Source organism: Etheostoma spectabile, chromosome 5 (genome assembly GCF_008692095.1).
Source record: "Etheostoma spectabile isolate EspeVRDwgs_2016 chromosome 5, UIUC_Espe_1.0, whole genome shotgun sequence".
In the NCBI taxonomy this organism is placed as follows: Eukaryota; Metazoa; Chordata; class Actinopteri; order Perciformes; family Percidae; genus Etheostoma; species Etheostoma spectabile.
This window is the reverse complement of record NC_045737.1, coordinates 19,151,322-19,174,627: the sequence shown is the minus strand read 5'-3', so window position 1 is coordinate 19,174,627 and position 23,306 is coordinate 19,151,322. Positions and strand designations below refer to the sequence as shown.

The window sequence follows — 23,306 nt, the reverse complement described above, 5'->3', positions numbered from 1 at the left end:
CAAAAAGCAATCCAGAGGGAGATAGAAACAGAGATAGACTGACAGAAAGTGAGATTTCAGAGAGGGAAAATGTTATTACTGTAAACGATTTATTTATTGTCACCTAATTTGCAGTGCCTTTACTAAACTACATCAAAGTAGGGATTTTGTATATATTGCCTAAGGAGAACAATATTGTTGAGCAAGAGAAGTTTTATGGGTTATAGAAGTGAAAATGTGAATTACCATCTCTTAAAAACGGACAGTAAATGGCAACCCGCAGCGGCAGAACAGAATTGAAGCTTTTCAAACTTTGAAAAGCGGGTTGGTGAGAAATGTCCCTTTTATAAAGTATTCCTCTCAATTTTGATTCTGAAATTCTTTAGGAAGAAGAAAGGCCATAAACCTTTAGGTTGTGGCTAAAACTGTTTACTAACCCCAACCGCTCCAGTGGAGCTGATCAGTGGCCAGCAGATCAGACTGTGGCTGTATTGGGCAGTTTCCAGGTACGAATGTGTAACTGTGTGAATGTGACAGGTTGTCGTTGCAGATGAGAATTTGTTCTCAATTGACTTACCTGGATGAATAAAGGTTAAGAAAAAATAACAAACATAAAAAAGGCAGTTAATCTTACCCTTACTAACTGTATTACTATTGGACTATTGTAATTTCAGATTGCATTCCCATTGGCCGGGGATATCACACAGTCTGTCTGAAAGAGCCACATATAACATATCACTAAATGGGATACAACAAAAACAAATTGTGGTTGACCCTGTTGCTATTTGCAGATCTTAATGTAGGCTTATAAAGTGGTAGAGACAGAATTGGACATTTCTATAAAAATAATAATAATAATTAAATGAGCTTGTGCTTTGATCACCAGGCAGCAGATGAATACATGGAAACAACCCTGAAATACTTCTAACACTGTACCCCCCACCTCCCGCTACATCAGGTATATTTAGATCTTTATCTTAAATTTTGGATGTCATGGCAATGTAGCGCCTAGACTCCCGTTGAGGGATGTTAGGAATAAGGCTAAAAAGCCTATTATCTTTTGTTGTAAGAAAGAGAGGTTAATGGGCTAATTTCAAAAGAATTCAAAACACTAGTGCTTTGAATTCCACCATTTACATGCAAATTAAGGCTTTCGCTGCAAGTTCAATATTTCTCTGTAGGTCGGAAAATTTGTTTGGAACAATAATAAAAATAATAATAAAAAGAACAATATAAAAAATGGTGGTGGTGGTAGTACAGTAGTAGTGAAGTATTAAATATGTGCTTCCAACGGGAGTGTTGTGCAGTTGTTATTATTATTAATAATAATAATGATGATGATGGTGGTCGTGGTGGTGGTGGTGATGATGATAATAATATTAATAGAAGGCATAAGGGGTTGCTAACAATGGATAGTTATAGTCAGAGTCTGCATGCATTCTTACTTACATGTAAGACAATATGCAGCAGAGCACAAGCGTGTTGAGCCTGCTGAAGTTTCAGCACCAAGGACAGCGTCACAATGTTCCCTAAAGTGTAACATCAAAATCCTAATGGGACAATGTTTTTTGTGTTAATGTGGTAATTATTGGTCAAAATGAGCAGTTCTGCCCTTTTTGATCCATCCATCCATCTTCATCCGCTTATCCGGTATCGGGTCGCGGGGGTAACAGCTCTAGCAGGGGACCCCAAACTTCCCTTTCCCGGGGCACATCAACCAGCTCCGACTGGGGGATCCCGAGGCGTTCCCAGGCCAGGTTGGAGATATAATCTCTCCACCTAGTCCTGGGTCTTCCCCGAGGCCTCCTCCCAGCTGGACGTGCCTGGAACACCTCCCTAGGGAGCCGGGAGGCGCCCAGGAGGCATCCTAACCAGATGCCCAAACCACCTCAACAGAGCAGCAGCTCTACTCTGAGCTCCTCTCAGATGACTGAGCTTCTCACCTTATATCTGAGGGAGACGCCAGCCGCCCTCCTGGGGAAACCCATCTCGGCCGCTTGTACCCTGGATCTCGTTCTTTCGGTCATGACCCAGCCTTCCTAAACATTGGTGAGGGTGGGAACGAACACTGACCGGTAGATCGAGAGCTTTGCCTTCTGGCTCAGCTCTCTTTTTGTCACAACGGTGCGATAAATGTAATAATACCTTGTAGTGATGTAGTAATCCGCACCCGCTGCTCCGATTCTCCTACCAATCTCCCGCTCCTTGATCCCCTCACTTGCTAACAAGACCCCAAGGTATTTAAACACCTTCACTTGGGGTAAGGACTCCTTCCCTACCAGCCCTTTTTGATAGTTTCATCTATCTTTGAATTTACCTGGTGACATAAGGGATGAAAAAACATGAGAGAAAACATGAGAGAAAATATTGGAGTAATGGACAGAGAAAGGGGGGCAAAACAACCTGTTATGTTAGTCAGGGTTAAAACAGAATGAAAAAAATGGTCAGACTTGGATCTGCTATACTTTTCTTGCTCTTAGAGATATTTTAGCGGCTGATAAATTGGATCAGTAATAATGTCGTGTTATGTTCCCTGCAAGCACCATTAAAATAAAAAGTTATTCTTTCTTCTCCTTAGCTTTGCCTCGTCTGCGTTGTCTTGGAATAAAAGGTTTTCATAACTGGCCTCCAATCCTTTTTCCTTCTGTTTGTCTCACTCTCTCTGATCAGCTTTCACCAGCTTCATCCCACTTTTGTCCTCTCTTATCCATTCCCCTCCACGTCCAGCCTCTCCCTTTTTTTACTTTTCTCTTTTTCTTCTTCTTGTCTGTCTCCCCATGTGTCTTCTTCATCCCTCTCTTTCTTTCTCCACAGTTTCACTTCTCTCTCTCTCTCTCTCTCTCTGTCTCTCTCTCTCTCTCTCTCCCTCTCTTTCTCTGATGTTTTGCTATGTAATTAATTATTAACTTGAACACTTGTTTATCTTTGTTGCTTGAACATGAGTTGTTCTTCTCAGTGGGCTGCGTGTGTGCATGTGCAGACCTCATAGCAGAGCAGTTATGCTAAATGGTTCCTTAATTTGCCTTTTCGGATTGGTTCTCCCTAGTCAGTGAGTAGGAACCGGAAACTGAGTAGTCAATAATCTGTAGCCTTTTTCTCGCTTTCTCCCCCTAACAGTTTTTTAAATCTTTATGTCTCGAGCTATTGTTTTCTCAATTCCCCTGTTTTCTGGGTTTATGTCTCTCAGCAGGGTTCTAAATACCTGTCCTTGCTAATTTACACGGACATTAAGCAAGACACTAGAATCAATATTACAAACACACTCCCAAGGTTCTCTCTGTTTGTTTTACCTTACACACGCCTTGGTATATTTGCCTGTATTTTGTTAAAAAAGAAAAGAAAACATACCCTGCGTGCGTGCGTGCGTGCGAGCGTGCGTGCGTGCGTTTTGGTCACTTAGAACTTGCATGTCCTGGGCTCCTAGGTTCATTTCCATACCAAGCAGCTCTAGCTCGCTCCAATCAGTCAACAAGAATAGGAGAAAAAGAGAGGGGAGGAAGTGAGAGGGAGGGATGTTTAAAGTGTGGAAGTTAAGGTGGAAAATGACAAAACAAGGGTATAAGGCTAGAGGAAGTCACTGCTCTTACTTTCTAACCGTAAAGAAGAGGCAAAGTCAATGCAAAGTCAATGAAACAAGCATGATGGAGGCACATTTGCTCTGGGTGGTTGTGTATTAAGAGGAATAAGCATTTGCCCCTCTTAAAAATTTGCACAAGAAACTCACCTGAGATGGTGCAAATGTGTGTTACTTATTGTGTATTTAGCATTGCAAAAAAAATCCTATTGCTTTGTAGTCGTAACAACTTCCCAAAGACTAAAACTTTTCAAACTGACTGCATGCACTACTACTTTTTATTTCTCTAGTCATGTCTCATGACTTCACTAAAATTCCATCAAGTATAACTAAATAATGTACTATTGTAATACATTTTCACTAATATTATGTCACCAGTGCAGTCTAGGTGAAGGATGAGTAACCATGGGGCAAACAGTGCTGAATGTTGTTTTTTAATCCAAACAAACACTTTTTGGGAGAAACTAAAAAGCAGAATCACGCAGTGTAGTAAACGGTTAGAATGAAATCCCACATGAAACCCATTGAAATTTGGGAGGTTTTGGAAATGAACTCCTGCTAGATAATGAAGAGCGATAAACTGAAACAAAGTGAGTAATGGACAGAGACAAAATAATATCTTATTTTCTGACAAGATGCGCTGATTTGACTTTTCCTTTTTTTCATGAACCAAATCAGAAACTGAGAACAGCCTCCTTCATGCTCAGTTACATTTTATCCCACCAGAGAGCTGCTTAGTTCAACCACACTGTCCTCATGGGCCTCCATAGCAGCTGTACTGAGGACTTGCAGTGCTCAAGTGTACATTCGCAGCAATCTAAAAGGGGGGAAAGAGGGGTGACAGAGAGTCACCCTGGTGGCAGGAGAGTTTTGAGGTTAAACTGGCAACCTTATTACTACAAACATTTGAAGATTAGGTCAACCGCTGCCACACATTTGGAATCAATGTATGAAAGGGAGAAAGATGCTTTTACTGAGAAACAAAAGAGAAAGGATGGCACACTCAAAACTCTGATACACACAAAATTAGCCAAATTAGCTAATTGGAGGTAACAGAATTGAATGAGAGACCAACAGGCCGATTGATCAGGTGACACAGAGAGAGAATGAAGAGAAAGAAAAAATTGACTTGTTCGAAATAGGCAGGATGAGACAGCAGGAAATGCTAGTGAGAAGAGAGGGATAAGGGGGAAGAGGTTGAATTTATAGGCTTTGGAAAGAAAGAGAATAGACAGAATGGGGGGGTAGGAGCTTGACTAATTGATCAAAGTGAAAAAGGGAAACAAAGGGAGAGAAGGGTGGCGAAGTGAAGAGACTAAGAGATTGCATGAGAAGAAGGGAATTTGACAAGCTGAAATGGTAGAAGTGGGCACAGAGTGGAGAGACAGTGAATGTGCTGTAGAGGGAGAGAAAGAGGAGGGCCCAGTGGAGGTGCAGAGCACCATGTAATAGTCCCTCGAAAGTCCTGGGCAGCACACAGTAAGAGAGAAAAGAGTGAGAGACCTAGAGAAAGAGAAACAGAGAGAGGAGACGAGAGCAGGGCAGTTCTAATGCAATTAGGGTCTGGAAATTGAAAGTACAATTCTCCCTGGGATCTTTGCAAGAGTGGTTTGTGTGTGGGGGGTCGGGGGTTGGGATGGGCTGTAAGCTTTCATATCTACCAAATGTCGTCATCCCTCCCCCCTCCGGTTCAATCTCTTCATCCCTCCCTCTCTCATTTGACTTTTCAAATTTACTCTCTCCTTCCACAGTGCCCTTCTTTCATTTGTTGTCTTCTTCTTCCGCTCACTCTCCATCCATGCATTTCTGTATATATACATAGACCCACTGCCGGTGTTCACAAACACTAAATGCTTCTCCACCTATATTTTCCCTTAAAAATAAATTAGTGTTCCAGCAAGGACTTAAAACAACACCAGTCACTCTGGCTAATTACTTGCTCTAATTAGATAGAATAATTACCACTGGCAAATTTAAATGCTGTGCCCAAAAATGCTTATCCTTTTGGCCCCATTAGTGTGTGTGTGTGTGTGTGTGTGTGTGTGTGTGTGTGTGTGTGTGTGTGTGTGTGTGTGTGTGTGTGTGTGTGTGTGTGTGTGTGTGTGTGTGTGTGTGTGTGTGTGTGTGTGTGTGTATAGGTGTGTTTGTGATGTGAACAGAAGCATTGTGTGAGCATGTCAGGTGGTGTTAGTCCATAGAGTCAACCTTTGCTCTCCATGTTGGCAGTGGGACAGGAAGAAAGTAGGTTAGGCGTGTTCTAATTGCCACAGCAACAAGATGATTGACTCCCGGATACCCCCATAGGCTCGTTAGCATCTCGTTTGCAAACTGCAATTAGTGTCGTAACGGACAGAGTGGACAACGAGGGACAGCAAGACATTGGCTGCAGAGGTGAAGAGGTTTAGGATAGAGAGTGTAAATCTTTCTATCTTGCTGAAAGACATACTTTGATCTACAGTATATTTAACATACGTAGTAGACTTTCAACTACCCAGGTTGTTCATAAAATTAGCGTAGGAGTGGCCTTTCTGTTACTGCTATGTTCACAAAGATGTGTGGCATAGGTGTGTGTTTGTTTATTTATTTATTCCTCAACCGTCACCTCTTGATCTAACATGAGAAAGGGAGGTGTAGGTACTCTGCAGGCCAAAAGTCTTCTACAGCTCCATATTGCATTATTTTCACTTAGCCACACTCACTTTTGACCAATCAATTCTAAAAGATTTCTCTTAAACTACATTCCGTGCGCATATTCTGTTTTGCTTTGAAATTACATTATGTAACATTATGCTATTACGTTAACGTGCTATTACGTGCTATTATGCTATTACATTAACGTTAACTGGATTTCACAGAGATGGATAGCAGGTAGTTTTCAGCACCCATTGTACCTGCGCTTTACACCATGCATAATGAGGAAGGTTACCTAAGCATCAATGCTCTTTTTGAAGAACATTCTTGCTTAAATTCACACAACTGAACACCACAACACAGCTACCTGATACAATCAGAATCTCACACTGTTGTCCACCCACCAGCTGGGAGTTTATTGCCTTGACGTTATCAATTGGACATGTTTCATCGCACAGTGTGTGGTTGAATTAGTCACACAAGGATCAACTGTACCTTCAAAAACGCCCTCCAATCCACGCCTGCTCTCGGCTCTCATCAGTCCTACACGCCTACACATTTGATACTGTGCCTAGTTCAGGCAATTATGCCTAAACACTGACATATCAACCAAAGTTTATAATGTATAAGGGCTGGCATATGAAGCAAAATGTTGTCTGGGAGTGGAATATGTGTTCACACAGGACGCAATGTTAATAATGATATTGTTTACAGTAAATAAGATGTTGACTACATGCTATTTGGGGTGTGAGAAGATCCAACAAATCACTACAAGACAGATTACTTTCACAATCCCAGGCTTTCAGGAACCAGCCAATCTGCCATACTTTCTCTAATATTTGTTCCATGATCAACAGTTCTACCTAGCAAGTGCTAAGTTTATGAGTTAAATACCGCTTATTGAATTTTCACAGTTCGCAACAAAATACATTTCTACTAATTAATTCTTAAATGACATGTTGTATCCCAGGATTGTGCCCTTTTCTATCCATAACAGTGAGGATGAGCCAATCATGGGACTAAGGCTTTGGTGAAACATAGGCTAATTAATTTATTAATTACTTTAATTTAATTTTGTTTATAAAATAAAACAGAATAAAGTAAACTTAACAAAACCCAAAATTGAATTTCGGTCATAGAAATAGAATGAGTGCAATGGACATAAAACTGTTTGTCTTGTTCATTTTACTAGTTTAAGAGAAGATGGGAATTGTTGCTGTTATGGTGACATGAACTTGAAGTGGGTCACACTAGTTTGAGAACTCCATTTTGGCCTATCATTTAATAAATAGAATTTTATGACTTACCAATAGAAATACTAAGCAATTAAATCCAGCAATCCTCAATTCCTTTCTAGCAGCAAGGAAAACAAAAGACGCGTCTCCGTGCCACTCCACTGCTCATTTGTCGCAAAACCTCACCTCAACGAGCCCGGGACTTGCCGCAAGTTGTTTTTTTATCGGAAGTTTAACTCCAAATGAAAGAGTGTAAATTTTCCTCAACCTCAGTTAGTAATGATTAGTCTGAAGTCTTATAGATCACAAAAAAACATTTCAGCATCTGGCCAAAGCCTAAAGTAATTACTCTGTCTAACAAATAGATGTGATGAAATCACACACACACACACACACACACACACACACAGTCCCACACACACACTCACGTATAAAAAACGACATAGGCACACACTCAACCCACACAGCCAAATAAATGAGCCGGCACTCCTCAGGCCTAATAGTCTGGCTGTAATTAACATTGTCATAGAGATAATAGCCATTTATCCCTGACATATCACACACACACACACACACACACACACACACACACACACACGGTCCAAACCTCTATCTTGTCTAGGCAGCTCGCCCAGCTGTCATCCCCCTCATCCGTCTCCCTCCCTCCCACCTCCCCTCTTTTTTCTCATCCACCTCCTACTCTTCAGTATTTAGACCTCATGATCCTCCTTTTCCCCCTCCTTTTCCTATCTCCTCTTCTTCTGTACTCTTTGTATCGTGTTCTTTTTTTCTCTCTTCACTCCATCTTCTCTCTTCCTTTGTCTCACTTCCTTTTCAAATATTCGAACCACATCCTTCTTCGTTTCACCGTGTTTCTCTTTCTTTCTTCAACCTTTCCCCTACTTAGTCACTCGGTTTCTGTCTAACATTGCGACCTTTTCTTTTTACATGCTGTGTTCACACTGCAGAAGAATATTGTCAGCAGAAAACAGTTTCCATCAAAATTGATTTCTACTATAATAACAAGGACTGGCACAGTTGTGGTAGACTAGGCGTGGATCCAAAAGGAGACTCAACTGCTGGAACTAGGTAGTTTAAAAGGCTCCTTACTGGTGGATTTGTTAAAAAAAAAAAAGGTACTTAGGAAGAGGACTAATTAATAATTTTGAACTGAATTTAAACTGACTTAACAGAAGACTCAGAATTAGGCATCAACTCAACAAATACACCAGCGTGTTTGATTCAGCCTACTTCTGTCGGGTTGGTCCCGTCGTCTCACAGAAAGAGCAAAGGTTTCGTCGGTAACACTTACCTTACATAATTAATAGACGGCAAATTGACATTTAATTAATCTTTAGTTAATTGTCATTTAGCAAACTGTCATTTTACTGTTAACAAACAATTCAATTATAATTAATAAAATATTAGTGGTGCTGTACAGAGAGTGTCGTGGACTTTATCTGTTTGGTATCCATTTCTGAGTCACAGCACAGATAGTAGCGGTAAAATGATTGGATTTCAGGTTAAGGGGATTTAATTACCACTGTGCCTTATGGCTGTAGCAGCTACCAACAGGCCACAACATTAACCTGGATGCCTTTAGGTAAAATGGGCTGCATCAGACACATAATACACTTTTACTTACTAACATTTAAAGACAACCACATACTGACATACACATATGCAGACTGTCCGTGTTCATAGATGTAAAGAACTGGTGTGATATTGATGATGCAACAGTATCGAGTAAACTGTATTGACTTATGTGGCACAGGGCAGCCGCTCTGCTTAATCACAATTTCAGTTGATGTCGAGGTTCATTTACTATAACAAGACCTGCAAAAACAAGCTATTCTCAGACATTTTAGGAAAGAAACAGAACCAACATGGGTAAAGTAAAACCCTTCCTTGTAGGCATTAGTGCAGTCAGCCACAGTCAGTGTTTTTTCCCCCCACAACAACTTTAAGAAAAAAACTATATATTATGTGAACATTATTATTGACACTTCTAGTAGTGGCCAAATAGCTAGATTTCACTTTTCTAACTTTAACTCCTCTGAACTATTTCTGTTTTTTAAATCACTTGCCTCTGGCTAGTAAACAAGTTTAATTTCCTGCTGTCTTTTTGTACCAAGATTACTTGAGTTGAAACGATGATAATGAAGATCAAGATTGCAAAATAATGTTTAACTGTTCTGCTCTAAAGCACTTACGTCCCTTTAGGGAAAAGGACTGTGTAGTAAATAGTAAAGTGTCCCTTGCTCTTTACAAAACAGTTCAACTTATGCAGCAACAAAAAATGTATTTTGGTTAACTGCTCTGCACCAAAAGCAATGAACTTACCCATGTTCACATGTATAGCGATTGTCCATTGTAATAACAATACTAAAAATATAACTATAACACCGTATATAATATCATTTCAATCAGTAGAGACATAATAACAATGATAATGATAATGTATTTTTTATTAGTCCCACAAGGGGAAATTACAATTTACACTCTGTTCTTGTTACACATATTACACACAGGCCTGAATTACACACACATGCTCAGTACCTATTCATGCAGGAGAGATGTCAGAGTGAGGGGGCTGCCCATGGAAAGGCGCCCCGAGCAGTTGGGGGTTCGGTGCCTTGCTCAAGAGCACATTGGCAGTGCCCAGGAGGTGAACTGGCACCTCTCCAGCTACCAGTCCATCACCATACTTTTGGTCCTTATGTGGATTTGAACCAGCGACCCTTCCAACCCAACTCCCTATGGACTAAGCTGCTGTCACATGTTTGCAGATGTGCAAATAAGGTTTATTGTACAACTCAATAAAATGTACAAAGTCTTTGGCGGTTAGACTCCATCACTATACGGAAATTTTGCATATCTACGTATAGGGGTAGAGAACCATCAGACCCCCCCAATGGAATCCAGACACAGGTGGTGGAAACAAAGGAGCCAGACCGAAGGAGGCTTCGGACTGGTCAGCTGGAGTAGATGACTGGAGATGGAAGGGGAAGTGGAGGGTTGCAAGCTTTGCCTGCAACGACAGCAAAGAGCTGCTGAATAGCAAAGAGAGAAACTATTATTTAAAGCAGTGTTGTGACTCTGTGATTGGCCAGTGAAATTTGTGTACGATTCTGATTGGTTTAGCAAGAAGGTGAATGCCTCCAGCAGCTGATTCGAGTTAGATAGATTATTGATCAAGAGTTAGGTCTTCCTGATAGGACTTACACTGAGCTACATTTCAGTCGGTAGAGACTAGTTGCAGAAATGCGACAGTCATACGCAGCATGATAAAACATACATTTATTTGGATATTTATTTGGATAACAGCTGAATTGATTTAGGAGTGCACTGATTAAAGGTAAGGTTGTCCTGAAAGAATTTACGATAACAATTTTTTAAATAGTTTTCTGCAGGACCAGAGGGTTTACAAGTTGTCTTTATCCCAGCTGATGTTACTGCAGTACTAAGGCATTTAAATCTAAAATACTGTCTGGGGCCACACCACACATACAGGCACACGCACGTAAGCACACAAAAGGAAGTGCATACACTTGATGTGTTTAATGGGTCTGTAGTAAATTGCAGCTAAGTGCCTTCAACCAATTTTTTTCTTCCCAGCTGAGCCCTGACACACACACACAAACACGCAAGTGTCCGCAAGCAAACACACTCACATAGGAAACCCTTTGTACAGGTTAATGAGATGAGCAAGACACACAAAAAATAGCTTTAAAGAGCAAATAAAATATGACACAGTTCAGATAAAGTCAAGGTCCAGACAGTTATCTTTATTACTATGTGTTTTTAAGTTTCGATATTAAATTAGTCTGCTACTTATGCATTTTCATGTGCTTAATATGCTTTTGGTTTGATATTCAATTGTCTAAAAGTAGACTTACATCTTTTCCTGACCATCACCTCTCTGTAATATGTAGCTAATTCATACAATTTTAAATCTTCTGATTATATGCAATCTATATATGTTGCTAAATTACAATAATACCCATTGACATGGGTATTGTTGTACACTAAATGCAGCAAGATAAGCCAACTTGAAGCAATCTCTATTAACGTGTTAACCTAGCCGTGAAAACGAAATTGGAGCAGTAACATGATGAACATCTGATTTGCACACATGCACACCTTCATTGACTTCATTGCTTCACTAATGCCATATTTAATGCTATAAACAACATGTTGACCTTTGTTTTTTTCTGATCTTCTGCTTTGGCCTAGCAATACAGATCTCTAATTCACACAGACACATCCAAGCTTTCTTTATATTTGATTATGTTGTGTTTAGTCTCTTTTACAATCAGATACCGAGACTGTACATAACAAAACAAGACGTTGAAAGAGGTTGAAAGTAAGAAACAGGTGAGGAGGAGCAGGGACAATAAACATGAGAAGCATAACATTGCCAAAGTAGTTTACGGAAATAAAGATCTCCACGAAAGCGTCCAAAGAAATCCAATATAATGAGAAGATAACAGTATTCTGGCCACATTGTTCTAAATTCTTCTTTTTCCCTCTTTATCATTCTTTCCTGCCCTGTTATGTACTGTACATTCTCAGGTGAACACACTATTTAATATTTCACTGCTCTGCCCTTGGTTAAACACTCAATAAACCATCCATTAACGGTGCTCTATCTTGAACTGTTACTTTGCTGTAGCTTATTCGTCAAGACATCATGATAGTTTCTCATTAAAAGTAAAACCTCTTCTTCTTCTCCTTTTTTCTTTTAATTTTCTTTCACAGTGACTGACTTGCAGTCTTCTTCTGTACCAGTTTTTAGTATTTCTCTTTCTTGTTTATTTGTTCTTCTCTCACACACTTTTTGTAGTGTATGCGCACACAGAGAAATAACTGCAATTTCATAACGACAGAAGGTCTTGATGAAATTTCCTATCCATTACTAGAAGGTATTTTTAGCTTCCTGATGAAAAAGCCACTTACCCCATTTACGTTTAGCCCAATTAGCTAATTGGATAATTAGTTGATAAACAAGGTGGTTTTAATTTCTTTTTATGATTTTTAGTGGCTTCAACACAGTGTACGTGTCAGTATGTTTGTGTGAGTGAAAGAGAGAGAGAGCGCAACAGAGACGGAAGGCGAGACAGAGAGAGAACTGCTTACATACTCTTATTGTCACAGTTAGAATTAAATTTGCACAATTCCCGTTTTTTCACTGCGTCAACTCTTTTGTGTGTGTGTGTGTGTGTGTGTGTGTGTGTGTGTGTGTGTGTGTGTGTGTGTGTGTGTGTGTGTGTGTGTGTGTGTGTGTGTGTGTGTGTGTGTGTGTGTGTGTGTGTGTGTGTGTGTGTGTTGAATTGTGTGTGTTCCTCTGATGGGTGGTCTCGCTCTAGTTGCTTCACTTTAAATCGCACACACATGCGTATATGGATTGATAAGCTTCATTGAAGAGAGAGGCAGTTTCCCAGACTTCCCCTCTTTTTTTCAAACATGCACACACAGACATATTTGTCAGTGCTTACCGGATGCATGTGCACACACACACTATTGCTATTTCCTCTTTTTCCCACATCTCTCTGACTCACTCATGCACACACAGAGACACACAAACACGCAGGTGTATGCAAGAACATACATGAATGGACCTCACATTCATTCATACATAGAAATACTTGCCACGCAAGACCTCACCACACACACACACACACACACACACACACACACACACACACACACACCTCCTCTGAGCTTATCTCAGTGCACTGTGGAGCAGCTTTTGAAGGCAGTAGGGAGCCAGCTGTTGACGAGCCACTTAATAATTCCCTTGGACAGGCATGACATTTTTTCCTTTTCTCTCTCCGTCTCTCTTATGGTCTCCTTTGCTCTTGCTCTAATATTCTTCTTCCTGCTGTGTTTTATCTTTTTTTTTTCACTTTCTCTATTTTTCTAATTTTCAGCTTTGTTTTTTTTAACCGACTTGTCTCTGTCTCTTCCATTTCTCTCTTTATTCTGCTTCCTTTGGTTCATCTTTGTGCTAGTAAACGCAAGACCTTGTTATTAACATGAAGGTTAATAAGGTACTTGCAACAATTGTCTGCTTCTTGAGTAAAGTACGGTGTAATAAGGCAGGTTTTGCATTCCACCTGCATTGGACCTACAGTACTTTATTCACATTAGATGACTGTGACAGATTAATCGCTGTTACTATTGGCAGTTTTGGTTTATGTATTCTACGTCTCTCCTCAAGGAGTCAGTTCAATTATGATTAAACATGAATATAATTCAATTAAGTTTCTATCCTTTATTAGCAACCTGATCCCACAGAATTTCGTGAAATGAACACAGCTCCTTAACTCAAAATCTGTGGCAGTTTCACAGAATCGTAAAAAATGAAAACATCTGTGATGGACCCATGGAAGAATTCCGTGAAATCAATACGGCCCCTTAAGTTAAGGAAAAGGTGGTGGGTGGGCTTACGGTTCTGTGATACGCGGGAAGAACAGGACAGATGGGCTTAAGAAAAGAAGAAAGTGACTTTAGGAAACATCGTGCGCGGGACACGATCCCCGGTCTCACGTGTGAAAGACCTGTGTTTGACCCATCCACCACAACCAACCAACATCCTTATGCAGAGTTTCAGGCTTTCATACTACTCGCTGCAGGTTGAATCATGTAAGTAGACTATCAATTAATGTTTAACCAGTCAGTATCTATCCCTCTGAATGAGGTATTAAAGCAACACTAGAGAACTTTTCCTGCTTTGGTCCCCCTACAGGTTGGAAGCGGAATTGTCCATTGCATTACGTCACGCAAGTTTGCCAGATCGGGTAGCGGAATGTGTAGTTTAAATGAACTGGACAATGTAATGTAATGGACAGTTCTGCTTCCAACCTGTATGGGGACCAAAGTGGGAAATGTTCTCTAGTGTTGCTTAAAACCTACAGTGGCATGGCAAAATTCAGTGCCACTTGTTTGCAAAATATGTGGTTGTAGAAGCTTGGTGATCTAAGGACTACTCGCAGGGCTGGTTGGTAAACTACTATAGCTGGCATTATGAATTGTATGCACACCAGTTTTAAATGTCCCCTTGAAACCTACATTGTGTTAAAACTCACTTTTGTTTTGTTCCCTTGTGGTAAGGATGAATTCTTCATTTGCTTCTCCATATCTTTATAACTTTATTAGATTCCATGCTTTGAGCCAATTCAGCCATCATACCGGAAACATGTTGGGAAGGATACTTTCAAAATGTATTCCATTACAGATTGAATTAGTTCCATATTGAATTTTATTTATAAGTTTAGGAATGCGGCCATCAAATACTGCTTACTAAATATGCCTATTCTATTGTGTTCTTCTCTTCCAACTGGCTGAATGTGTACATGAACAAGCAGATAGATTTCTGTATTTGTAGTCCTGAACTGCATAGCCTACTGCACATCAACAAAGCAGGTACCTGATACAACTATAAAATAGCACAGTGACGAGTAAAACTACAGCAGACGACTACCCTTGGCTAATTAAAAAAAAAAACTTACTTTAAGATGCTTCAGGTTGGAGGTGGAGTAATTTGGACGCTGAAAGGATGTTGGTTTCTGGCAAGTGGAGGTTGTACTGCACACTTATATTTTGCTCTCCCTGTTCTTTCTTTAATGTGAAATGCTGTTTAAATTTCCAAGATAGAAACGCATTCCTGCCCTGGCTCTGTTGTGCCGGATCCGGCTCCTTCTTTACCTTTATCAGTGAGCACGCAAAAAGCTCATTTTTTCCTTTTCATATTGAGGCTTCTGGGGGAATGCATGGAGTTGCCTTAAGTACAAAAAAAATAGTAGCGTCACGTAATCCATTGATTTGAATAATGTAACCGTGTTCTAAATACCACCTATTTAACTGTAACGGAATACAGTTACACATAATTTGTATTCTGAATACGTGAATATGTATTCTGTTATTATTCTGTACACTGCGGATATTGTACAACCTACATCACCTCAGTAGATCCTCGATTCAAAAAAAGAAAAACTCTACACCGACACACAAAGTAAAACTATTTAATGGCCACTTTGTTGCCAGTTTAAATAGAGAGCAGTCCTACATATGCATAGAGGACTATGTCTCGACACAGAGGTCCAGGGTACGAGTCCGACCTTTGACATTTTCCTGCATGTCCCAGCCTTTCCCACCTAGCAGTCCTGTCTGTTAAAGACGGAAAAGCCCCAAAAAAGATCTTCAAAAACAGATTTCTTTGTTTAAGAAATCAGATGTAAAGGTTTTTCAGTCAACAACAATATAATATATGGATATCCAATACTTTTTTATTTCTTTAAAAAAATATGGTTCACTGGTTGTTGTCATTTCTTTTGGCCTGTGGTGCAGATAGCAGAGATGTAAACATGATGTTATCTGTGGCATTACCATAGCCTCAAAACACACATACATGTTAACATACACATGTAAGCTACATACTAACATAAACGGGTCCAGTCCTCTTTTTTTGATTTGTATCCCTCTATTGCTCTTCTTCCCTCTAGGTGGAAGAAGAATCTTGCAGTTAATTCGTAATTCGTAAAAAAAATCAAAAAAAAATCTCTGTAGGTCTGCTTTCTTTGTGCTCTTCATCTTCCTCTCCTGCGCTCCCTCTTTCATCTTTCCATGCTTTTAATCCTGTTTGTCACCGCTTCTCTCCCTCCTACTCTTCCTCAATCTGTTTCTCACCTTTATCCTGCATAACTCTCTTTTGACGTGTTGCATATCGGTAGTATCTATTTCTGCTTTGAGGCACGTGTTAGAAGAAAGGAAAAACTAGGAGAATTACTTACAAAATTGTATTTGTGTATGAGAGAGAGGGAGAGAGAGAGAACTATCTCATTAAGGAAAAGGTCACATAGCGGTGTGTGGCAGAGAAGGATAGGTCATTAGGAAACGTGTACTGGTCACAAGCGCTTAAACTCTAGAGTGTGTGTGTGTGTTAATTGTGAGCCTGTGTCATAGGTTTCTATACTGCATGTGTAACTCTGTCTGTAGATGTTTAAATGTATTTAATGTACAAAGTACATGTGATGGTCGTGGTTCTGAGCTTCCATGTTTGCCCTGTATAATCTTGTGTCTGTGTGTCTGTTCTTGCTGAAATTCTGCATCATAATGTATCCTCTCAGTTACTGCAACAATGTTAAAATGTCATTTCACATTATAGATACACACACAATCCTTTCAACCTCCTGCCAAAGCATCTATAAGAATTGTGGAAAGTACATTTATTCCCGAAAAGATGTCCATGTCCTAACTTTCGAAAAATGTGCTCAAACTAAAGATGGGAAATATGTCCTCACAAAGACGAAGATACAAGAACACACACATTGTACACCAAAGGTGTAGAACATTTTGGATTGAAACCATTTCAATGCAAACTGTGTCTGGAGACAATGCAGTACATTTCTTCTTCATCTTCTCTGTTGGCATCCTGTATGCTCCGCTGAATTCCACGAGAGACCAATAGCAGATACACACAAACCCATCCAGAAACAGTGGGCCCAGCGAAACACAGCATAATCAGGCTTGTGTGTGTTGGCGGTGATAAATGCCCCCTTGGAAACTCAATGCCAAATAATCAAGATTGACGCTGACACACTGCGCTCGGAGGTGTCTGTGTGTGTGCTGGTTTGTTTGCGCTATTTTTGTTGGAAGGATCTAATCAAATGTAATCATGTTGATTACATTAATCGTAAGGTTTATAATCAGTTCTCTCTCTCTCTTCTCTCTCTTTCATTTAAAACTCTCCCCTGGTCCCTGTTTCTTGTTTATTCCTGTCTCTCCTGCATCTGTCATCATCTTCAACCATGTCTACTTTGTCTCAAACATTAAAAGGGAATAGGACTGCTATAATAATAATAATTCTTAGAAAATGAAGAATTCACAGAAATTCTGAAAATGTGAAAGACGTTTCTTTTAAATTAACCTTTTGCCTATGTCATTCTTCTTTCATTGCAGATGTTTCAGACTTTAAAACATGTTTATAGTTCCCATATGCTTCCCATTCAGCGCTGTATTATAATAATTTATTATAGCATAACTAGAAGGGCACTTGCAGAGCGCAGACCTTGCCCCATCTCGCAATATTAACAAAAGTGAAAAATTGTTTTCGTGTCCACCCCCTGATTTGGATCCGCTCCAACATGTAATACATTGCTGCTTGGCCCATGCTACACCCTTCCACCAATTTTCATGAAAATTGGGCTAGTAGTTATTCCGCTATCCGGCTAACAGACAAACAAACAAGGGTCAAACCAAACTGAAAACACAACCTCCTTGGCGAAGGTAATAACTTTGTTGACTGTAATATAGTGCCAGCAGGAAGAAACTGTGCATTAAATGTTTTCTTTTAAAGAAACTTTTTCTCTCTCTTCCTCTCTCTCTGTAGGACACAGAGGTGGTGAACACAGCCATTCTCACGGGTCGGCGCGTCGCAGTGCCAATCAAACTGGTTACCGTGGAAACCGACGGGCAAGTGAGGGAGGTGGACGACTTGGTCACCTGCAGCTCGACAGACGTGGACGTGGTCAAGGTACACACAGACAGCAATGTATATATTGGAATTATAATTGAATTTGGTTTATATTTCTACCCACACAAACACACAGCTGACACACGCATATTCAAAATATTATCTAAAAAATGTGTTCAAAAACACAAAGTCCAGCGTTGCATTTTAAGGCGAGATAGTAAAGTACACCAGTTGATAATTTGCTTTGTGATTGAAGATGTGCTAAAGTAAAAAATGGGCTTAAGCTATTCAAAGAATATATAAAGTTATGGTCTATCAGGTAAGTTAAATATGGATTAAACAAATCATTTCTCAAGCATTTAAGAAACACAAACGTTTAAAGAACAGGGAAATCATAATAATATGAGGAGGTAAACGTGGGGGTATTTTACACAGCAAGGGATCCATCTTGAATCATCATTATAATCTAAAATATTGGAGGATTTGTGCTGTTCACTAATTCGCTTTGTGCACTAGAGGATAATGAGACACTTATCACAGTGTGCAGGCCTTTTAAATCTCACTTTCCATTTAGTGAATGTCGTATTAAAGTCTCAGAATTGCTTAAATGTGGGAAACTTTGCACTTACTTGACCATAAAAAGCAATAGTTTCTTTTTAGTTCTAAAAGAGGAAACAAAGGTAATTAAAACATGTAAATAGGAACATGTTGGCGTTATTTTGTCACTTTGGGAGCAGTAGCTAGTTGGAACCAGTTACCTGCAGGATCTTTGCTAGGCTAAGCTAATGCTGGGGGCGTCAGAGTTATGGCACGCACAGAGATGAGAAGGGTATGTCTAAACTTGTAACTTTGGGGGATACAGTGAATAAGATAAAGTCCCAATAAATCGGCGTGTTCCTTTAAATAAAGAAAATTGTTTGGTAAATGTTTCTTTTCAGCTTCCAGATATTACAGAAAAGAGTCTAGTAGCAGGTTGCATTCAAACATGCCATTCCGCTGATTAAAAGTACCCTGTGAAGTTTACATGCATTGTTACTGACCAAAACACACTGTGTACATCCTTTAGGCCTGACAAATCTGTTCTTTCCTTTGATCTATATTTACTTGCTAGCAGTCTTCCTCTTTCCTGGCTTTGCATTATTGTCTTTCATGGCGAGCTACCTTGTATACATCAATCATGCATATCCTCATTCATGTGCCTGAGAACAAACGAAACATCATGAAAACTATTGCTCCAGAATGTTACTACTGGTCAACAACTCCACAGGTTACTCTTATCTCCCAACACAGCTTTCTGAAAGTGGATGGGCATCATACATAGTCAAAGTAGGTCTGCTCAATCTACTGGTTACTTTAATCAAATTTTTTCCTACCAGAAAATAACCACCTGCACTCTTGTGTTTATTGTACTTATTTGTGGATAAACATATAATTATATATATTAAAATGTTCATAATTGTATTTAGTGGTTTAATAAAAAAATAAAAAAAACATATTTGTTGTACTGCACTTGTACCACACTTCTGTATTTCACTTCTGTAGTATCTCTGTTGGGAGTCGCACATGTGCAGTAAGTACTGCTAGCATGTCAATTGCAGAGTATGAGGGAGTGCCATGCTGGCTGCTGGGCGAGCATTACAACATGTGTTTCAAAGTGACGCTCGTTCTTCATGGAAGTAAAGGCTGGACTAAAATGGAGCTGTTTGGAGCTGTTTGTGAACAGTGTTTTCTGTTGGAGATGGTTAAGTCCCTTTGGGGTGGACTTGGGCCTTTTTCACTTAGTAAACCTATAACAGACACAAAAAGATATATAACACAATAAAGGAAAGCCAAAAAACATGATATGAGCACTTTAATTGATATAATTTCCTTTTAATGAAAACAAGGTTAAAGGTGCTGTGTGCACAGAACCCCAATTTCTAAACTTTGATGCATGTCATCACTATCCTGCTTTTCGTTTTGACTCTGTAATCAGTCCTTACAGTCCGCTTAATCCCCTCGAGGTCACGGTCAGCTAGAGCAGCCACCATGGAACTGGCAGGGATCCAGAGTCTTTCTGAAGGACTCTAAGGCAGGATTGGACAGGTTTGGGTAAGACCCTGGTAGAAGGACAGCCTCAAATGCTGAGCCACTCTGCCACAGATAAAAAGAACTACTGTACTAAGTAATAAAAAAGAAGTATCTTTAAAAAATGCCTTTGCAGAAACAAGCCGATGCCAGGGACTGAAGATTGATTCCTCTTGCACTACGTCCCCCCCTGTGCCCTCAGGGCCTCAAGTGAAACGCACCTTGCTGTGACAGTTTCTATATGAAGCCAATTTCCTGGTACAAGCCGACAGGAGTGGTGCTGTTTAAGTACGATCAATAGCAACGCGGTGAAAATTGAAGAAACTTATTCAGATGGATGTAGTGTGTGCGTGTGTGCGTGCGTGCAGGCGTGCAGGCGTGTGTGCATGTGTGTGCTTGCGTGCCTGTCCTTGAAACAAGTAGACAAGGAAAGTAAAGAGTTTGTGTGAGGGATGACCACATCTACATCTTTATAGACAACAAGCATAAAAATACAGAGATGCCTATATGGAGACAGCATAACATGTAGATAATACCAGATCTTAACCCCAAAGCAGTTTTTGAAGTTTTGTCTTGAAAAATTCACCTGATTTTGACCAATGGAGTATTTTTGTCTCTATTAACTCTGAGTCAGACTAACTTTAATACTTACCAGCATCTCCAGTCATTTCTATTACTTTGTTACTTTTGGATTGGTAGACTCTCTTGCTGTACATTTTGCAAAGTGATGTCATACAACTATCCATAACTATCCACATAAGTGCTATAATTGTTTAAAGAAGCTAAAATATGTTAACTCGTATGTTTGTGCCTCATTTCTTACCTACTGATCAAACCCTCTGTATGCAGTCATGGTGCCTTTATATATGGTATACAATTAATTATTCATTTCCTCTGCAGACCAGAGAGGTTTAGTTGCAGGTGTGGGTACAAGTATTCATAGGAAACTGCTATCCTACCCAGCTGAAGTGTGAGCATCGACCCTGCTTTATATCATTCAAGCATGGAAGTTTTCAGGATGAAGAAAAGGTCCCCTGAATTACTCCATTTACACATTATGTTGATATATAATGTTTACAATGCACATTTTGAGTAAAGCAAGGAACAGACAGAATTAGTAAAATCCTACTGAGAACCTTCTCACCAACTAAAAAAGGTGCTTTGAACAACAGCAGCTATTCAATAAAAACACATTTTCAAATCTCTGCTGCTGATTTTTTATTTATGATGTACAGAAAGTGTCAAATGGGAAAAGCTAAACCAACCAATTTAGATACATTTTAGTACAGGCCACCAATACTATGACACTATGTTATAACACGGAACGGAGGAGACACTGTAACCAGTCCAGCAACCTCCTCTTTTGTGCTGATTTTGTTTGTTTACGTGGAAAAGAGTGTGATTGAGTGTTAGCAAACTGTTGTTTGTTGACATCTGATGAAAAATATATCCTCTCGTGTATTTCCTCACACACACACACACACACACACAAAGCTTTAACACAGACAGCTGTTTAACAATGGAACCCACAGGGTACAGCTTCAGGTAGCTGTAGCTGTCAGTGAGTCACTATGACAGCTGTAAAGTGCAATCCAGAGAGCCGACACAGCATACACAGAGGACTATCTCTCCCTGACCTGAGGCTCTGAAGCAGTGCTTCCACAGGCTTCATACAAAATGTGTATATTTTGGCAGGCTTAAACTGCTACAGGTACCAAACTAATAGCACAACAAAACACTAAGCTGTCCATGTTTATGTGCATGATTTGATGTCAGGCTACCGTTATTTACATCAAACAGTGGCTTTTTTATAGGTCAAGTTCATGCTAAATAGAACTTAGTAATCTGATAATTTTCTGACTTTACAATTTGTGAAAATTGTTTGTGTGCAGTGACTCTGGCACACTTACACCAACAAGTCCTTCCTATCACATGAACAACACAATTCTTTGTTTGTCAATCCCCTCGAGAAAGACACTGACTCCCTATATGGCAGCCTTCTGTCTGGTTTCAGTATTATAGTAAGTCAGCTCAACGCTATATATATATATATATATATATATATATTCACACTGTACACACAACCCAGTGGATCTGGGTGCTTCTGCAGCACAGAGAGATAAACAGAAAAAAGAAAAGAATCCGAATCAAAATCCAGTTTATTGGTAAGTAGGTTTTCACATACAGTGAATTTGCTTTAGTGTTTTGGTGCATAACATAAACAAGAGAAAATTAAATCAACAATGAAAGCAAATGTTGCAAAAAATCAAAAGACATAAATTTAGAATGAAATATATTTACAACAAAAAAACATTTTAAATTTTTTTTACAAATACTACTACTAGACAAAGTTTTGCAATATAAATACATACAGTACAAACCGAAAAAGTTCACAATTAAGTAAAAAATGATATCTAAAAACTCACACGAGAGTGAAGACAAAAATCCACCAAGTCCTCCAACGAAAGTTTGTTCATGATGAACAAAATCTTGAACAAAAGCCACTGAACATGGCAGCCTCTGAAATGCGGCAGTGCATTTATCTTTGAAGCCATGTCTCAGCAGAGCCACATAATACTGAATTTATAAGATACTTACCTCTGTGGTAGCTTTTACAATTTGTTTATAGATTCCAGGCCTTTGCAATAATGAAAAGCATTAAGCCAGCAGAGAAAATAAATGGATAGATCCAAAAAAACACTGCAATTTCCTTCACATGTGTTTTAACTGTCACATTCCACTTTTTTATTGCAGGTTTGTTGAGCAACTGCTCCACTTGGAATGCAGAATAAACTCCTGAGGGGGAAAAAACTGTTCCTCTGCTGTTGTAAGTTACAAGCAATAGTCTGAGGAAGGTTAGAGTTCTCATTTGGATTCACATCGCATTCCATTAACCAACCTTTTGTTTAATTACTCAGGGTGGATAAATGTTTGCAGGGAGAATTTCACAGTGCTTTACCCTTCCCTGCTAATGAAAGTATGGATGAAATGACTAGCTAAGCCTGTCACTGGCTGTTGTGTACTTCTGTAGTTTTGGGGGTTGGCAGTAGCTCAGTCGCTGGTTCAAGTCCTCTTGAGGACCAAAGTGCTGAGTGTGGATTGGTAGCTGATGCCACTTCACCTCCTGGGCACTGCCAGGTGCTCTTGAGCAAGGCACTGTAAACCCCCCCCCCCAGCAGCACTGGCAGCCCACTCACTCTGACATCTCCCCATTTGTGCATGAATAGATCCCCATATGTGAGTAGGCCTGTGTATATTGATTACTTAGAAAACAGAATGTAAATTGTAATTTCCCCACTGGGGATCAATAAAAAGTATAAGTTTTTAATAAATTAAATGTGTC

General features: G+C 39.7%; 1 protein-coding gene across 2 annotated transcripts in view; it reads left to right on the top strand.

The window, feature by feature from the left end:
- Window positions 1–23,306, top strand: part of si:dkey-215k6.1 (transmembrane protein 132C) — a 255,764-nt gene that overhangs the window by 184,486 nt on the left and 47,972 nt on the right. For both annotated transcript variants that reach the window (XM_032515274.1, XM_032515276.1), the window contains exon 6: window positions 17,813–17,956. In XM_032515274.1, coding sequence (XP_032371165.1) covers window positions 17,813–17,956 — 144 coding nt within the window. The remainder of the gene's footprint in view (window positions 1–17,812; window positions 17,957–23,306) is intronic.